This window comes from Coregonus clupeaformis, unplaced genomic scaffold (assembly GCF_020615455.1).
Source record: "Coregonus clupeaformis isolate EN_2021a unplaced genomic scaffold, ASM2061545v1 scaf2572, whole genome shotgun sequence".
Lineage (NCBI taxonomy): Eukaryota > Metazoa > Chordata > Actinopteri > Salmoniformes > Salmonidae > Coregonus > Coregonus clupeaformis.
The window spans coordinates 24,156-43,175 of record NW_025536026.1 but is presented as its reverse complement, the minus strand read 5'-3'; the positions used below and the strand labels follow the sequence as shown (position 1 = coordinate 43,175).

Sequence of the window (19,020 nt, the reverse complement as noted above, 5' to 3'; positions counted from 1 at the left end):
GACATCACTGGACAGATACTAGACGACCACGCGCTGCCCCACTGACAACTGTGTATAACGACCAGGCAAAACGTTTTGCTCGCAAGCTGGGGGGGGGGCAACAAAAATGTGCCTTCGGGCCTGTCATGCCAAATAGTGTCCCCCTGTCAAAAAGTGCCCCCCCCCCCTGCGTCACAATGGGATTCGAGAAGCTATTAGCGTCTGTTGCTAGGGCCGTTAGCAAGGAAAGTGCGATCATTGTTACAGGTTCTTTATGCTATTTACGATATCTTTTAGCGTTAAATCTCACTGATTATTGGTGGATAAAGTACAAAACATGATCCATGCATGGTCATTGATGATTGCTTGCAAAACCTGATTGCAATCCTTGATTTTGCTAGCATGAGCATGCTGCAAGCAAGCAAGCATGGATACTCAAACGATGGATGCACACACTGAGGTAAGACAATTTTTCCAAATCTCTTTATTTAGCTAGCTAGCTATGCTGAGCTTTGTTTTGTATTGTATTATTTGTGTTTGTAGAAATTAAGATGATTTAAATAGCTATCTATTATCGTAAGTAGCCTACGACAAGTGTTATGACAAGTGCTATATCAGCTGTAAAATGCTATGGGGAAAAGGTGAACTCCATGAATTAATCTTCTGGTCATCATGAGTGATCAGATTGTACCTGGGTCTACCATTAGAGAGGCTGGTTTCAGACTAGAGGCCTATTCAGGCGTATGGGAAATGCATAAGGGGAAGGACCTGTATTAGTAGATCTCTGGAAACACTGTTGCAGTGAGGTTATTTTAGCAATAACAGTACCTATTGAATACCAATGTACTACCCACCACTGTGACCTGTACGCTCTCGTTGGCTGGTCCTCACTACATATAGGTGTCTGGTTAGACCATAAACTCTCTTTCCAGACTCACATTAAGCATCTCATTAAGCATCTCCAATCCAAAGTTAGATCTAGAATCGGCTTCCTATTTCGCAACAAAGCCTCCTTCACTCATGCTGCCAAACATGCCCTCGTAAAACTGACTATCCTACCGATCCTTGACTTCGGCGATGTCATTTACAAAATAGCCTCCAACACTCTACTCAGCAAATTGGATGTAGTCTATCACAGTGCCATCCGTTTTGTCTCCAAAGCCCCATACACTACCCACCACTGTGACCTGTACGCTCTTGTTGGCTGGCCCTCACTACATATTCGTCGCCAAACCCACTGGCTCCAGGTCATCTATAAATCCTTTCTAGGCAAATCCCCGCCTTATCTTAGCTCACTGGTCACCATAGCAACACCCACCCGTAGTCTGCGCTCCAGCAGGTATATGTCACTGGTCATCCCCAAAGCCAACACCTCCTTTGGCCGCCATTCCTTCCAGTTCTCTGCTGCAAATGACTGGAACGAACTGCAAAAATCTCTGAAGCTGGAGACTCTTATCTCCCTCACTAACATTAAGCATCAGTTGTCAGAGCACCTTACCGATCACTGCACCTGTACACAGCCCATCTGTAATTAGCCCACCCAACTACCTCATCCCCATATTGTTATTTATTTTGCTCATTTGCACCCCAGTATCTCTATTTGCACATCATCTCTTGCACATCTATCACTCCAGTGTTAATACTAAATTGTAATTATTTTGCACTATAGCCTATTTATTGCCTTACCTCCATAACTTACTACATTTGCACACACTGTATATATATTTTCTGTTGTATTTTTGACTTTATGTTTTGTTTACCCCATATGTAACTCTGTGTTGTTGTTTTTATCGCACTGCTTTGCTTTATCGTGGCCAGGTCACAGTTGTAAATGAGAACTTGTTCTCAACTGGCTTACCTGGTTAAATAAAGGTGAAATAAAAATAAATACAAAATAAATAAATGTACGTGTGTAAATCAATTGATTTCTTGCTGAATTACTTCATGATGAGTAGTTTATCCTTCGGTTTTCTTGTTCCGTACCAGGCTGCCGTGGTGTGGACCTCTGTCAAACTACTTTTTATCTTTATTTAACGAGGCAAGTCAGTTAAGAACACATTCTTATGTACAATGGCTGCCTACCAAAACGCCTCCTGCGGGGACGGGGGCTGGGATTAAAAAATATAGGACAAAACACACATCACAACTAGAGAGACACCACAACACTACATAAAGAGACACCACAACACTACATAAAGAGAGACACCACAACACTACATAAAGAGACACCACAACACTACATAAAGAGAGACACCACAACACTACATAAAGAGAGACGCCACAACACTACATAAAGAGAGACGCCACAACACTACATAAAGAGACACGCCACAACACTACATAAAGAGAGACACCACAACACTACATAAAGAGAGACACCACAACACTACATAAAGAGAGACACCACAACACTACATAAAGAGAGACGCCACAACACTACATAAAGAGAGACACCACAACACTACATAAAGAGAGACACCACAACACTACATAAAGAGAGAACGCCACAACACTACATAAAGAGAGACGCCACAACACTACATAAAGAGAGACACCACAACACTACATAAAGAGAGACGCCACAACACTACATAAAGAGAGACACCACAACACTACATAAAGAGAGACGCCACAACACTACATAAAGAGAGACGCCACAACACTACATAAAGAGAGACACCACAACACTACATAAAGAGAGACGCCACAACACTACATAAAGAGAGACACCACAACACTACATAAAGAGAGACGCCACAACACTACATAAAGAGGACACCACAACACTACATAAAGAGAGACACCCCAACACTACATAAAGAGAGACACCACAACACTACATAAAGAGAGACACCACAACACTACATAAAGAGAGACACCACAACACTACATAAAGAGAGACGCCACAACACGACATAAAGAGACACCACAACACGACATAAAGAGAGACGCCACAACACTACATAAAGAGAGACACCACAACACTACATAAAGAGAGACACCACAACACTACATAAAGAGAGACACCACAACACTACATAAAGAGAGACGCCACAACACTACATAAAGAGAGACGCCACAACACTACATAAAGAGGACACCACAACACTACATAAAGAGAGACACCCCAACACTACATAAAGAGAGACACCACAACACTACATAAAGAGAGACACCCCAACACTACATAAAGAGAGACACCACAACACTACATAAAGAGAGACACCACAACACTACATAAAGAGAGACACCACAACACTACATAAAGAGCACCACTAGGTGGCAGTAGTAGCACATTAATGACTAGGGTATTACGAATGACTGAATGGATGGAATATAACTAATTCCTATCAGGACCTAGGAAAGGGTTCCAACGGAACTCTCCGGCACCATCTTGACCAACTAATAATTACTAATTCTCTGAACAGGCCAAATACACTGAAAAGGCCCACTAACGTGCTATAGTCCTGAAAATGAATATAATACACAGAATAAGAGGTAACTTATAACCAAAATGACTCGTATGACTGCAACTCGTCATCCACTAATAAATGAATACGACGGCCGGGCCGCACGTTACAATCCCACTGCAGTAATAACCAAACAAAACCGTGTTTACGCGTTTACTAAAGGAATGATGCGTCGCACCTAGCGTGAAAACAGCTCGAGAGAGGCAACCTTTCATATAAACCCACCGTGTGACTTATTTACCGACCTGTGTCTGCGCCTGTTTTACCCCGTCTGAGGGTGTATCCTGTGTCTGCGCCTGTTTTACCCCGTCTGAGGGTGTATCCTGTGTCTGCGCCTGTTTTACCCCGTCTGAGGGTGTATCCGTGGTCAGTGGACGGTTCTGAAATGAAATGCGTTGTTTGCATCACCGAGCGGCTACGTTAGCTAGCTAGCTGGGATTTTCTACAAGGAATCTGCCTCCCGATAAAAAGCTTCTCCCAAGCGGGTGTGACACCTATTCCTGTTGCCTGCTGCACTGCTGCTTGGATTCCACCTGGCGATCTGTTCCCCGTCTGCCCTGGCCCGTCTCCCCCTGTCTCCCCTGGCCCGTCTCCCCCTGTCTCCCCCGGCCCGTCTCCCCCTGTCTCCCCCGGCCCGTCTCCCCCTGTCTCCCCCAGCCCGTCTCCCCCCGTCTCCCCCTATCTGCCCTGGCCCGTCTCCCCCCGTCTGCCCTGGCCCGTCTCCCCCCGTCTCCCCCGGCCCGTCTCCCCCTGTCTCCCCCGGCCCGTCTCCCCCTGTCTCCCCCGGCCCGTCTCCCCCTGTCTCCCCCGGCCCGTCTCCCCCTGTCTCCCCCGGCCCGTCTCCCCCTGTCTCCCCGGCCCGTCTCCCCCTGTCTCCCCCGGCCCGTCTCCCCCTGTCTTCTCTGGCCTGTCTCCCCCTGTCTCCCCTGGCCCGTCTCCCCCTGTCTTCCCTGGCCCGTCTCCCCCGGCCCGTCTCCCCCGTCTTCCCTGGCCCGTCTCCCCCGGCCCGTCTCCCCCTGTCTCCCCCGGCCCGTCTCCCCCTGTCTTCCCTGGCCCGTCTCCCCCTGTCTCCCCCTGTCTCCCCCGGCCCGTCTCCCCCTGTCTCCCCCGGCCCGTCTCCCCCTGTCTACCCTGGCCCGTCTCCCCCGGCCCGTCTCCCCCTGTCTGCCCTGGCCCGTCTCCCCCTGTCTCCCCGGCCCGTCTCCCCCTGTCTCCCCCGGCCCGTCTCCCCCCTGTCTACCCTGGCCCGTCTCCCCGGCCCGTCTCCCCCTGTCTACCCTGGCCCGTCTCCCCTGGCCCGTCTCCCCGGCCCGTCTCCCCCTGTCTACCCTGGCCCGTCTCCCCCGGCCCGTCTCCCCCTGTCTACCCTGGCCCGTCTCCCCTGGCCCGTCTCCCCTGGCCCGTCTCCCCCTGTCTGGTCCTGTCTGCCCCTGTCTCCCCCTGTCTGCCCTGGCCCGTCTCCCCCTGTCTCTCCCTGTCTGCCCTGGCCCGTCTCCCCCTGTCTCCCCCAGCCCGTCTCCCCGGCCCGTCTCCCCCTGTCTGATACAGGTACCCCCCCACACTACATCGCAGTGCTAGCTGTGCCACTAGAGATCCTGGTTCGAGTCCAGGCTCTGTCGCAGCCGGCCGCGACAGGTAGACCCATGGGGCGGCGGGAATGTTATTGTCCCATCGCACACTAGCGACTCCTGCGGCGGGCTGGGCGCACGCTGACTCCGGCACATTGGTACGGCTGGCTTCCGGGTTAAGCCATTGGTACGGCTGGCTTCCGGGTTAAGACATTGGTACGGCTGGCTTCCGGGTTAAGCCATTGGTACGGCTGGCTTCCGGGTTAAGACATTGGTACGGCTGGCTTCCGGGTGCTTCCAGGTTAAGCGGGCACTGTGTCAAGAAGCTGTGCAGCTCGGTTGGGTTGTGTTTCGGAGGACGCACGACTCTCGACCTTCGCCTCTCCCGTGTCCGTACGGGAGTTGCAGCGATGGGACAAGACTGTAACTACCAATTGGATACCTCAAAATTGGGGAGAAAAAGGGGGTGAAATACACCCAAAAAAGGAAGAGCTTATCCCTGAATTCCAAATCAACCCCTAGCCCTTACACCCTATACACTTGTGAAGACCTGAGCGGATTGGGTAGGCGTAAGCAATATGGGGACAATTCAACCTGGCCTGGATCTACCTGTAACCTGTGTGTTTTCTCCTGATCTACCTGTAACCTGTGCGTTTTCTCCTGATCTACCTGTAACCTGTGCGTTTTCTCCTGATCTACCTGTAACCTGTGTGTTTTCTCCTGATCTAACTGTTACCTGTGTGTTTTCTCCTGATCTACCTGTAACCTGTGTGTTTTCTCCTGATCTACCTGTAACCTGTGTGTTTTCTCCTGATCTACCTGTAACCTGTGTGTTTTCTCCTGATCTACCTGTAACCTGTGTGTTTTCTCCTGATCTACCTGTAACCTGTGCGTTTTCTCCTGATCTACCTGTAACCTGTGCGTTTTCTCCTGATCTACCTGTAACCTGTGCGTTTTCTCCTGATCTACCTGTAACCTGTGCGTTTTCTCCTGATCTACCTGTAACCTGTGTGTTTTCTCCTGATCTACCTGTATCCTGTGTGTTTTCTCCTGATCTACCTGTAACCTGTGTGTTTTCTCCTGATCTACCTGTAACCTGTGTGTTTTCCCCTGATCTACCTGTAACCTGTGTGTTTTCTCCTGATCTACCTGTAACCTGTGTGTTTTCTCCTGATCTACCTGTAACCTGTGTGTTTTCTCCTGATCTACCTGTAACCTGTGTGTTTTCTCCTGATCTACCTGTAACCTGTGTGTTTTCTCCTGATCTACCTGTATCCTGTGTGTTTTCTCCTGATCTACCTGTGACCTGTGTGTTTTCTCCTGATCTACCTGTGACCTGTGTGTTTTCTCCTGATCTACCTGTGACCTGTGTGTTTTCTCCTGATCTACCTGTAACCTGTGTGTTTTCTCCTGATCTACCTGTAACCTGTGTGTTTTCTCCTGATCTACCTGTAACCTGTGTGTTTTCTCCTGATCTACCTGTAACCTGTGTGTTTTCTCCTGATCTACCTGTAACCTGTGCGTTTTCTCCTGATCTACCTGTAACCTGTGCGTTTTCTCCTGATCTACCTGTAACCTGTGTGTTTTCTCCTGATCTACCTGTAACCTGTGTGTTTTCTCCTGATCTACCTGTAACCTGTGTGTTTTCTCCTGATCTACCTGTAACCTGTGCGTTTTCTCCTGATCTACCTGTAACCTGTGCGTTTTCTCCTGATCTACCTGTAACCTGTGCGTTTTCTCCTGATCTACCTGTAACCTGTGTGTTTTCTCCTGATCTACCTGTATCCTGTGTGTTTTCTCCTGATCTACCTGTATCCTGTGTGTTTTCTCCTGATCTACCTGTAACCTGTGTGTTTTCTCCTGATCTACCTGTAACCTGTGTGTTTTCTCCTGATCTACCTGTAACCTGTGTGTTTTCTCCTGATCTACCTGTAACCTGTGTGTTTTCCCCTGATCTACCTGTAACCTGTGTGTTTTCTCCTGATCTACCTGTAACCTGTGTGTTTTCTCCTGATCTACCTGTAACCTGTGTGTTTTCTCCTGATCTACCTGTAACCTGTGTGTTTTCTCCTGATCTACCTGTATCCTGTGTGTTTTCTCCTGATCTACCTGTGACCTGTGTGTTTTCTCCTGATCTACCTGTGACCTGTGTGTTTTCTCCTGATCTACCTGTGACCTGTGTGTTTTCTCCTGATCTACCTGTAACCTGTGTGTTTTCTCCTGATCTACCTGTAACCTGTGTGTTTTCTCCTGATCTACCTGTAACCTGTGTGTTTTCTCCTGATCTACCTGTAACCTGTGTGTTTTCTCCTGATCTACCTGTAACCTGTGTGTTTTCTCCTGATCTACCTGTAACCTGTGTGTTTTCTCCTGATCTACCTGTAACCTGTGTGTTTTCTCCTGATCTACCTGTTACCTGTGTGTTTTCTCCTGATCTAACTGTTACCTGTGTGTTTTCTCCTGATCTACCTGTAACCTGTGTGTTTTCTCCTGATCTTTCTTCATCCTTTCCCTTTGACTCTGCTCCTCTAGGGGTTCTGTCATGTTCTGAGAAGAATACCGTATCCCTTCCCCAGACCTGGACCCACCTGATGTCCTCCACGATCAACCACCCTCCAAGATCCCACTTTTCATTCCATTATCTCCAGCTCCTGTTAATGTCAAGGGGTTTGATCTAATCTGCTAAGGACCTGTGCTTGACATTTCATCCTGGGCACAGTGAGATACACAGATGCACTACATCCACTAGCACTGCCAACACTCCAAGAGCAACGAGAACAGCTTTACAGTCTCCCTCTTCAAGTCCACCTTCTGAGACTGGCTGCCTGCGGAGGGGACGTGACTGGCAGAGCCCCCTGTAGAACCCACCTCTGGATGCCTGTGGCAGAACCCCCTGTAGAACCCACCTCTGGCTGCCTGCGGAGGGGAGGTGACTGGCAGAGCCCCCTGTAGAACCCACCTCTGGATGCCTGTGGCAGAACCCCCTGTAGAACCCACCTCTGGCTGCCTGTGGCAGAACCCCCTGTAGAACCCACCTCTGGCTGCCTGTGGCAGAACCCCCTGTAGAACCCACCTCTGGCTGCCTGCGGAGGGGAGGTGACTGGCAGAGCCCCCTGTAGAACCCACCTCTGGCTGCCTGCGGAGGGGAGGTGACTGGCAGAGCCCCCTGTAGAACCCACCTCTGGATGCCTGTGGCAGAACCCCCTGTAGAACCCACCTCTGGCTGCCTGTGGCAGAACCCCCTGTAGAACCCACCTCTTCTCTATCCCACAGCAAATATCACCCATACCCTACTTCTGCCAAGACTGCCCCCCCCCTCTCATATTATGTACTTTACTTATCATTCATACTTCTGTTTTCTCAACTAAATTGTATTTTATTGTTGATGTGTTGATGTTAGCCTATACTCATGTATTTCAGTCTATAACTGACATGTGGGTATATTAAATATAATCAACAAGTTCATGACACACCTGTTCCACAAAAAAAAAAAAAACTTTTTCATGTTTTAATCTTTGCCAGGTTGTATTTTTTCCCACAGGGTGTTCATTTAATTAATTGTTGTAAATCCCTTTTTGTGAGTTCAACATTATTCAACAGTGTTGTGTCCTGCACTATATTCAACTACGAGTATCCTGCTGTATTACTGAGCCAATTACACGAGGAACTCGGGGGAAAGAATCAGAATAGGACCAACAGCATATTAAGTCAAGACAAGCTCAAAATAACTATATGGCAGCCAGAGGAGCCAGTGTATGACAGGAACTGATTTGCACATTAATTAAGTGTTATTAGCTTCATGGGAGCTCACTTTGCAATCTGAAAGGTAAGCTCATGTGCAGTTTACGCATTTTCTTTGCTATTTAGAAAACTAAGAACAGTTTAAGACATAATTTTTTATGTTGTTGAAATGTTAAAGGTACCCAAAAGTAGTTCAAAGTAATGTTTTCACCTTAATCAGCGAAATTGTCGCAGAAAGAAGCTTCGTTTACATAGCAGGGATGAAAATAATGTCATTTTGGCTGTAATGATCTCCAGAATTCGACACATTAGATCGTCACACATTGATATAGCAACGGACGCTAATAGCTTCTCGAATCCAATTGTGACGCATGGGGGGGGGGGACACTTTTTGGCAGGGGGGGGGACACTTTTTGGCAGGGGGGGGACACTTTTTGGCATGACAAGCCCCCAAAAGGCTAGGACCGGCTCTGACCCGGACCCACTGCGGTCCCTCATGATTGTTTCAGATGTTTTGTTATTCTGTTAGTCTTACCTGGCCTGGCCCACAGGAGATGCCCACTATGTGTTTGGAGTTGAGGCCAGGCAGCGCCTTGGGCTGCTTCTTGTTAGAGAACAGAGTATCAAAGTGCTGCAGCTTGTCGTTACTGCCCCAGCTGTGGACCTCTCCTTCATCAGTCAGAGCCAGACAGTGGGTGGAGCCGACTGCGATGTCCACCACTTTCTTCCCTGGAGGTAAAGCACAAAGAGAAAGGGATTATAAGAGTCAATTCCTTTAAAATGGGACTTCCAGAAATTCTGGTTGGAAGCAGGCCTGCAATTAAATTAATTTGAAAACCGAAAAAACTATATACACACTCGTACACAATATTACTAAATATATAATATTGTGTTGTAGATACAGTGGGGAAAAAAAGTATTTAGTCAGCCACCAATTGTGCAAGTTCTCCCACTTAAAAAGATGAGAGAGGCCTGTAATTTTCATCATAGGTACACGTCAACTATGACAGACAAATTGAGAAATAAAAATCCAGAAAATCACATTGTAGGATTTTTAATGAATTTATTTGCAAATTATGGTGGAAAATAAGTATTTGGTCACCTACAAACAAGCAAGATTTCTGGCTCTCACAGACCTGTACCTTCTTCTTTACATTTACATTTACATTTTAGTCATTTAGCAGACGCTTTTATCCAGAGCGACTTACAGGAGCAATTAGGGTTAAGTGCCTTGCTCAAGGGCACATTAACGTCATTTAGCAGACGCTCTTAGCCAGAGCGACTCACAAATTGGTGCGTTCACCCTATAGCCAGTGGGATAACCACTTTACAATTTGGGGGGGGTTAGAAGGAATACTTTATCCTATCCCAGGTATTCCTTAAAGAGGTGGGGTTTCAAATGTCTCCGGAAGGGGCTTTAAGAGGCTCCTCTGTCCTCCACTCGTTACCTGTATTAATGGCACCTGTTTGAACTTGTTATCAGTATAAAAGACACCTGTCCACAACCTCAAACAGTCACACTCCAAACTCCACTATGGCCAAGACCAAAGAGCTGTCAAAGGACACCAGAAACAAAATTGTAGACCTGCACCAGGCTGGGAAGACTGAATCTGCAATAGGTAAGCAGCTTGGTTTGAAGAAATCAACTGTGGGAGCAATTATTAGGAAATGGAAGACATGCAAGACCACTGATAATCTCCCTCGATCTGGGGCTCCACGCAAGATCTCACCCCGTGGGGTCAAAATGATCACAAGAACGGTGAGCAAAATCCCAGAACCACACGGGGGGATCTAGTGAATGACCTGCAGAGAGCTGGGACCAAAGTAACAAAGCCTACCATCAGTAACACACTACGCCGCCAGGGACTCAAATCCTGCAGTGCAGACGTGTCCCCCTGCTTAAGCCAGTACATGTCCAGGCCCGTCTGAAGTTTGCTAGAGTGCATTTGGATGATCCAGAAGAGGATTGGGAGAATGTCATATGTCATATGGTCAGATGAAACCAAAATAGAACTTGTCGTGTTTGGAGGACAAAGAATGCTGAGTTGCATCCAAAGAACACCATACCTACTGTGAAGCATGGGGGTGGAAACATCAAGCTTTGGGGCTGTTTTTCTGCAAAGGGACCAGGACGACTGATCCGTGTAAAGGAAAGAATGAATGGGGCCATGTATCATGTGATTTTGAGTGAAATCCTCCTTCCATCAGCAAGGGCATTGAAGATGAAACGTGGCTGGGTCTTTCAGCATGACAATGATCCCAAACACACCGCCCGGGCAACGAAGGAGTGGCTTCGTAAGAAGCATTTCAAGGTCCTGGAGTGGCCTAGCCAGTCTCCAGATCTCAACCCCATAGAAAATCTTTGGAGGGAGTTGAAAGTCCGTGTTGCCCAGCGACAGCCCCAAAACATCACTGCTCTAGAGGAGATCTGCATGGAGGAATGGGCCAAAATACCAGCAACAGTGTGTGAAAACCTTGTGAAGACTTACAGAAAACGTTTGACCTGTGTCATTGCCAACAAAGGGTATATAACAAAGTATTGAGAAACTTTTGTTATTGACCAAATACTTATTTTCCACCATAATTTGCAAATAAATTCATAAAAAATCCTACAATGTGATTTTCTGGATTTTTTTTCCTCATTTTGTCTGTCATAGTTGACGTGTACCTATGATGAAAATTACAGGTCTCTCTCATCTTTTTAAGTGGGAGAACTTGCACAATTGGTGGCTGACTAAATACTTTTTTTCCCCACTGTATGTAGTAGTGGAGTAGGGGCCTGAGGGCACACAGTGTGTTGTGAAATCTGTTATGAATATATTGTAATGTTTTAAAATTGTATGAACTGCTTTAATTTTGCTGGACCCCAGGAAGAGTAGCTGCTGCCTTGGCAGGAACTAATGGGGATCCATAATAAACCCCAGGAAGAGTAGCTGCTGCCTTGGCAGGAACTAATGGGGATCCATAATAAACCCCAGGAAGAGTAGCTGCTGCCTTGGCAGGAACTAATGGGGATCCATAATAAACCCCAGGAAGAGTAGCTGCTGCCTTGGCAGGAACTAATGGGGATCCATAATAAACCCCAGGAAGAGTAGCTGCTGCCTTGACAGGAACTAATGGGGATCCATAATAAACCCCAGGAAGAGTAGCTGCTGCCTTGGCAGGAACTAATGGGGATCCATAATAAACCCCAGGAAGAGTAGCTGCTGCCTTGGCAGGAACTAATGGGGATCCATAATAAACCCCAGGAAGAGTAGCTGCTGCCTTGGCAGGAACTAATGGGGATCCATAATAAACCCCAGGAAGAGTAGCTGCTGCCTAATGAACTAATGGGGATCCATAATAAACCCCAGGAAGAGTAGCTGCTGCCTTGGCAGGAACTAATGGGGATCCATAATAAACCCCAGGAAGAGTAGCTGCTGCCTTGGCAGGAACTAATGGGGATCCATAATAAATACAAATACTCACTACCAAGTTCCAAACTGCCTCTGAAGCAACGTCAGCACAATAACTGTTAGTCGGGAGCTTCATGAAATGGGTTTCCATGGCAGAGCAGCCGCACACAAGCCTAAGATCACCATGAGCAATGCCAAGCGTCGGCTGGAGTGGTGTAAAGCTCGCTGCCATTGGACTCTGGAGCAGTGGAAACGCGTTTTCTAGAGTGATGAATCACGCTTCACCATCTGGCAGTCCGACGGACTAATCTGAGTTTTTTGGCGGATGCCAGGAGAACGCTACCTGCCCCAATGCATAGTGCCAACTGTAAAGTTTGGTAGACAAATAATGGTCTGGGGCTGTTTTTCATGGTTCGGGCTAGGCCCCTTCGTTCCAGTGAAGGAAAATCTTAACGCTACAGCATACAATGACATTTTAGACGATTCTGTGCTTCCAACTTTGTGGCAACAGTTTGGGGAAGGCCCTTTCCTGTTTCAGCATGACAATGCCCTCGTGCACAAAGCAAGGTCCATACAGAAATGGTTTGTCGAGATCGGTGTGGAAGAACTTGACTGGCCTGCACAGAGTCCTGACCTCAACCCCATCGAACACCTTTGGGATGAATTGGAACGTGGACTGTGAGCCAGGCCTAATCGCCCAACATCAGTGACCGACCTCACTAATGCTCTTGTGGCTGAATGGAAGCAAGTCCCTGCAGCAATGTTCCAACATCTAGTGGAAAGCCTTCCCAGAAGAGTGGAGGCTGTTATAGCAGCAAAGGGGGGACCAACTCCATATTAATGCCCATGATGTTGGAATGAGATATTCGACGAGCAGGTGTCCACATACTTTTGGTCATGTAGAGTATAGGCCAAACGCCAGTCATGTTTGACAAATAACATTACTGATGTATAAAGGCTTGATTCTGTCGACATACTTTAGGCACTGTTCGTTCCGACAAGAAAGAAAGGCCAGTGCCTGTTGCGCACTGCAACATCACCCACCTTGCAACCTTGAGCTGAGTCAGTCCACATTTTGAAACTGTTTAACCATAAACGTAATTGTCTTACCGTTACTTAACATGTCTTACCGTGTTCCAATCATAGGAATATTAAGGGGATTCTTTTATAAATACTTCCTCATTGAAACCAGTATTATGTTCTCAACTTTCTTTCGTTGTCCAGCAGCCAAAGACACAATCCTAGTCATATTAACAACCCATGCTTGTTATTCCATATTTAGTTTAATTATTTCTGAAGGATATCTTGCTTGTCACCAAGGGAGTACCCCAAGGCTCGATCCTAGGCCCCACGCTCTTCTCAATTTACATTAACAACACAGCTCAGGCAGTAGGAAGCTCTCTCATCCATTTATATGCAGATGATACAGTCTTATACTCAGCTGGCCCCTCCCTGGATGTTGTGTTAAACGCTCTACAACAAAGCTTTCTCTGCCCTTAACCTTGTTCTGAACACCTCCAAAACAAAGGTAATGTGGTTTGGTAAGAAGAATGCCCCTCTCCCCACCGGTGTGATTACTACCTCTGAGGGTTTAGAGCTTGAGGTAGTCACCTCATACAAGTCCTTGGGAGTACGGCTAGACGGTACACTGTCCTTCTCTCAGCACATATCAAAGCTGCAGGCTAAGGTAAAATCTAGACTTGGTTTCCTCTATCGTAATCGCTCCTCTTTCACCCCAGCTGCCAAACTAACCCTGATTCAGATGACCATCCTACCCATGCTAGATTACGGAGACGTAATTTATAGATCAGCAGGTAAGGGTGCTCTCGAGTGGCTAGATGTTCTTTACCATTCGGCCATCAGATTTGCCACCAATGCTCCTTATAGGACACATCACTGCGCTGTAAACTCCTCTGTAACCTGGTCATCTCTGTATACCCGTCGCAAGACCCACTGGTTGATGCTTATTTATAAACCCCTCTTAGGCCTCACTCCCCCCTATCTGAGATACCTACTGCAGCCCTCATCCTCCACATACAACACCCGTTCTGCCAGTCACATTCTGTTAAAGGTCCCCAAAGCACACACATCCCTGGGTCGCTCCTCTTTTCAGTTCGCTGCAGCTAGCGACTGGAACGAGCTGCAAAAAACACTCAAACTGGACAGTTTTATCTCCATCTCTTCATTCAAAGACTCAATCATGGACACTCTTACTGACAGTTGTGGCTGCTTTGTGTAATGTATTGTTGTCTCTACCTTCTTGCCCTTTGTGCTGTTGTCTGTGCCCAATAATGTTTGTACCATGTTGTGCTGCTGCCATGTTGTGCTGCTACCATGTTGTGCTGCTGCCATGTTGTGCTGCTGCCATGTTGTGCTGCTGCCATGTTGTTGTCATGTGGTGTTGCTGCCATGCTATGTTGTTGTCTTAGGTCTCTCTTTATGTAGTGTTGTGGTGTCTCTCTTTATGTAGTGTTGTGGCGTCTCTATGTAGTGTTGTGGCGTCTCTCTTTATGTAGTGTTGTGGTGTCTCTCTTTATGTAGTGTTGTGGTGTCTCTCTTTATGTAGTGTTGTGCTGTCTCTCTTTATGTAGTGTTGTGGTGTCTCTCTTTATGTAGTGTTGTGGCGTCTCTCTTTATGTAGTGTTGTGGCGTCTCTCTTTATGTAGTGTTGTGGTCTCTCTTTATGTAGTGTTGTGGTGTCTCTCTTTATGTAGTGTTGTGGTGTCTCTCTTTATGTAGTGTTGTGGCGTCTCTCTTTATGTAGTGTTGTGGCGTCTCTCTTTATGTAGTGTTGTGGTGTCTCTCTTTATGTAGTGTTGTGGTGTCTCTTTATGTAGTGTTGTGGTGTCTCTCTTTATGTAGTGTTGTGGCGTCTCTCTTTATGTAGTGTTGTGGTGTCTCTCTTTATGTAGTGTTGTGGCGTCTCTCTTTATGTAGTGTTGTGGTCTCTCTTTATGTAGTGTTGTGGTGTCTCTCTTTATGTAGTGTTGTGGCGTCTCTCTTTATGTAGTGTTGTGGCGTCTCTCTTTATGTAGTGTTGTGGCGTCTCTTTATGTAGTGTTGTGGTCTCTCTTTATGTAGTGTTGTGGTGTCTCTCTTTATGTAGTGTTGTGGTGTCTCTTTATGTAGTGTTGTGGCGTCTCTCTTTATGTAGTGTTGTGGCGTCTCTCTTTATGTAGTGTTGTGGCGTCTCTCTTTATGTAGTGTTGTGGTCTCTCTTTATGTAGTGTTGTGGTGTCTCTCTTTATGTAGTGTTGTGGTGTCTCTCTTTATGTAGTGTTGTGGTCTCTCTTTATGTAGTGTTGTGGTGTCTCTCTTTATGTAGTGTTGTGGTGTCTCTCTTTATGTAGTGTTGTGGCGTCTCTCTTTATGTAGTGTTGTGGCGTCTCTCTTTATGTAGTGTTGTGGCGTCTCTATGTAGTGTTGTGGCGTCTCTATGTAGTGTTGTGGTGTCTCTCTTTATGTAGTGTTGTGGTGTCTCTTTATGTAGTGTTGTGGTGTCTCTCTTTATGTAGTGTTGTGGCGTCTCTCTTTATGTAGTGTTGTGGTGTCTCTCTTTATGTAGTGTTGTGGCGTCTCTCTTTATGTAGTGTTGTGGTCTCTCTTTATGTAATGTTGTGGTGTCTCTCTTTATGTAGTGTTGTGGCGTCTCTCTTTATGTAGTGTTGTGGTCTCTCTTTATGTAGTGTTGTGGTGTCTCTCTTTATGTAGTGTTGTGGTGTCTCTCTTTATGTAGTGTTGTGGCGTCTCTCTTTATGTAGTGTTGTGGCGTCTCTCTTTATGTAGTGTTGTGGCGTCTCTCTTTATGTAGTGTTGTGGCGTCTCTCTTTATGTAGTGTTGTGGCGTCTCTCTTTATGTAGTGTTGTGGTGTCTCTCTTTATGTAGTGTTGTGGTGTCTCTTTATGTAGTGTTGTGGTGTCTCTCTTTATGTAGTGTTGTGGCGTCTCTCTTTATGTAGTGTTGTGGTGTCTCTCTTTATGTAGTGTTGTGGTGTCTCTCTTTATGTAGTGTTGTGGCGTCTCTCTTTATGTAGTGTTGTGGTGTCTCTCTTTATGTAGTGTTGTGGTGTCTCTTTATGTAGTGTTGTGGTGTCTCTTTATGTAGTGTTGTGGCGTCTCTCTTTATGTAGTGTTGTGGTGTCTCTCTTTATGTAGTGTTGTGGTGTCTCTTTATGTAGTGTTGTGGTGTCTCTCTTTATGTAGTGTTGTGGCGTCTCTCTTTATGTAGTGTTGTGGTGTCTCTCTTTATGTAGTGTTGTGGCGTCTCTCTTTATGTAGTGTTGTGGTGTCTCTCTTTTATGTAGTGTTGTGGTGTCTCTTTATGTAGTGTTGTGGCGTCTCTCTTTATGTAGTGTTGTGGTGTCTCTCTTTATGTAGTGTTGTGGTGTCTCTCTTTATGTAGTGTTGTGGCGTCTCTCTTTATGTAGTGTTGTGGTGTCTCTCTTTATGTAGTGTTGTGGTGTCTCTTTATGTAGTGTTGTGGCGTCTCTCTTTATGTAGTGTTGTGGTGTCTCTCTTTATGTAGTGTTGTGGTGTCTCTCTTTATGTAGTGTTGTGGTGTCTCTCTTTATGTAGTGTTGTGGCGTCTCTCTTTATGTAGTGTTGTGGTGTCTCTCTTTATGTAGTGTTGTGGCGTCTCTCTTTATGTAGTGTTGTGGTGTCTCTCTTTATGTAGTGTTGTGGTGTCTCTCTTTATGTAGTGTTGTGGTGTCTCTCTTTATGTAGTGTTGTGGTGTCTCTCTTTATGTATTGTTGTGGTGTCTCTCTTGTCGTGATGTGTGTTTTGTCCTATATTTTTATTTTTAATCCCAGCCCCCGTCCCCACAGGAGGCCTTTTGGTAGGCAGTCATTGTAAATAAGAATGTGTTCTTAACTGACTTGCCTCGTTAAATAAAAATAAAACTCTGTCATATGAAACCGCCCGCATTTGCGGAGCACGTTTGAGAACCGTGTTTTCGCGCTTATAGCCTACTGCCGTGTGCGCATTGCTATATTTATAAAGTGAAGAAATAGCCTAATAGTTTCTCAACATTTTAAGCTAAACGTTCTGATCTGTTACATCAGCCTCATTGGTTTTCAAAGGTTTTTGATATACAGTGGTTGTATTAATTTGGGATCTATCGTGTCCCAGAACATGTTTGGAATGTTTATTTCTCGCACAGAAGGACAAGCTGACCAATAGAATAGGTCAACTTTTGTACTATGGGGGATCGTAGATTGACATGGGCTAGTGATTTTGCTGTTCGGTAGGCCTACTCATCTTATTGGCTGACGAAAAGTACATGTGGACAGTTCTTCCAATATCTTCAATATGTGCCTCGGAATTGGATAAGAAGGACGCACGCCGTTGCATCCCTGATGAACCCGTCTTCACTTGTAGCCTACTTCGGAGCTGAGATGCCTGTGAGAAGGACCCGATCACGTGGGGGCATTGGCTAATAAAAATGGAGATATCTGACAGAGCCATGTGAGTGAGAGGTGCTTCGGGGGAACGGCGATTGGCAGCCCCGAGAAGTGACTTATAATTATTATATTCAGCCCAAGGGCACAAAATACACTTTGGCCGTAAGGCATGCCATTTTTCAGGGGGCATTTACGGCGACGCCGGGAAATTCGAGGCCTGGTTGGAGAATTCTGGAATCAGGATGGAATGGGAATACTCCAACAAGGAATCCTCCCCACTAGAACTTCAGTAAACAACAACGTTGCGACCCTGTGGATTACTGAGCTACTAACCCTGTGGATTACTGAGCTACTAACCCTGTGGATTACTGAGCTACTAACCATGTGGATTACTGAGCTACTAACCCTGTGGATTACTGAACTACTAACCCTGTGGATTACTGAGCTACTAACCCTATGGATTACTGAGCTACTAACCCTGTGGATTACTGAGCTACTAACCCTATGGATTACTGAGCTACTAACCCTATGGATTACTGAGCTACTAACCCTGTGGATTACTGAGCTACTAACCCTGTGGATTACTGAGCTACTAACCCTGTGGATTACTGAGCTACTAACCCTATGGATTACTGAGCTACTAACCCTGTGGATTACTGAGCTACTAACCCTATGGATTACTGAGCTACTAACCCTGTGGATTACTGAGCTACTAACCCTGTGGATTACTGAGCTACTAACCCTGTGGATTACTGAGCTACTAACCCTATGGATTACTGAGCTACTAACCCTGTGGATTACTGAGCTACTAACCCTATGGATTACTGAGCTACTAACCCTATGGATTACTGAGCTACTAACCCTGTGGATTACTGAGCTACTAACCCTATGGATTACTGAGCTACTAACCCTATGGATTACTGAGCTACTAACCCTGTGGATTACTGAGCTACTAACCTGTAGGGATTACTGAGCTACTAACCCTGGATTACTGAGCTACTAACCCTATGGATTACTGAGCTACTAACCCTGTGGATTACTGAGCTACTAACCCTGTGGATTACTGAGCTACTAACCCTGTGGATTACTGAGCTACTAACCCTGTGGATTACTGAGCTACTAACCCTGTGGATTACTGAGCTACTAACCCTATGGATTACTGAGCTACTAACCCTATGGATTACTGAGCTACTAACCCTATGGATTACTGAGCTACTAACCCTATGGATTACTGAGCTACTAACCCTATAGATTACTGAGCTACTAACCCTATAGATTACTGAGCTACTAACCCTGTGGATTACTGAGCTACTAACCCTATGGATTACTGAGCTACTAACCCTGTGGATTACTGAGCTACTAACCCTATGGATTACTGAGCTACTAACCCTGTGGATTACTGAGCTACTAACCCTATGGATTACTGAGCTACTAACCCTGTGGATTACTGAGCTACTAACCCTG

The 19,020-nt window shown here is 46.3% G+C and overlaps 1 protein-coding gene across 1 annotated transcript in view; it reads right to left on the bottom strand.

The window, feature by feature from the left end:
• Positions 1 to 19,020, bottom strand: part of herc2 (HECT and RLD domain containing E3 ubiquitin protein ligase 2) — a 65,560-nt gene that overhangs the window by 27,989 nt on the left and 18,551 nt on the right. Inside the window, exon 5 of the mRNA XM_045219647.1 lies at positions 9,294 to 9,487. Coding sequence (XP_045075582.1) covers positions 9,294 to 9,487 — 194 coding nt within the window. The remainder of the gene's footprint in view (positions 1 to 9,293; positions 9,488 to 19,020) is intronic.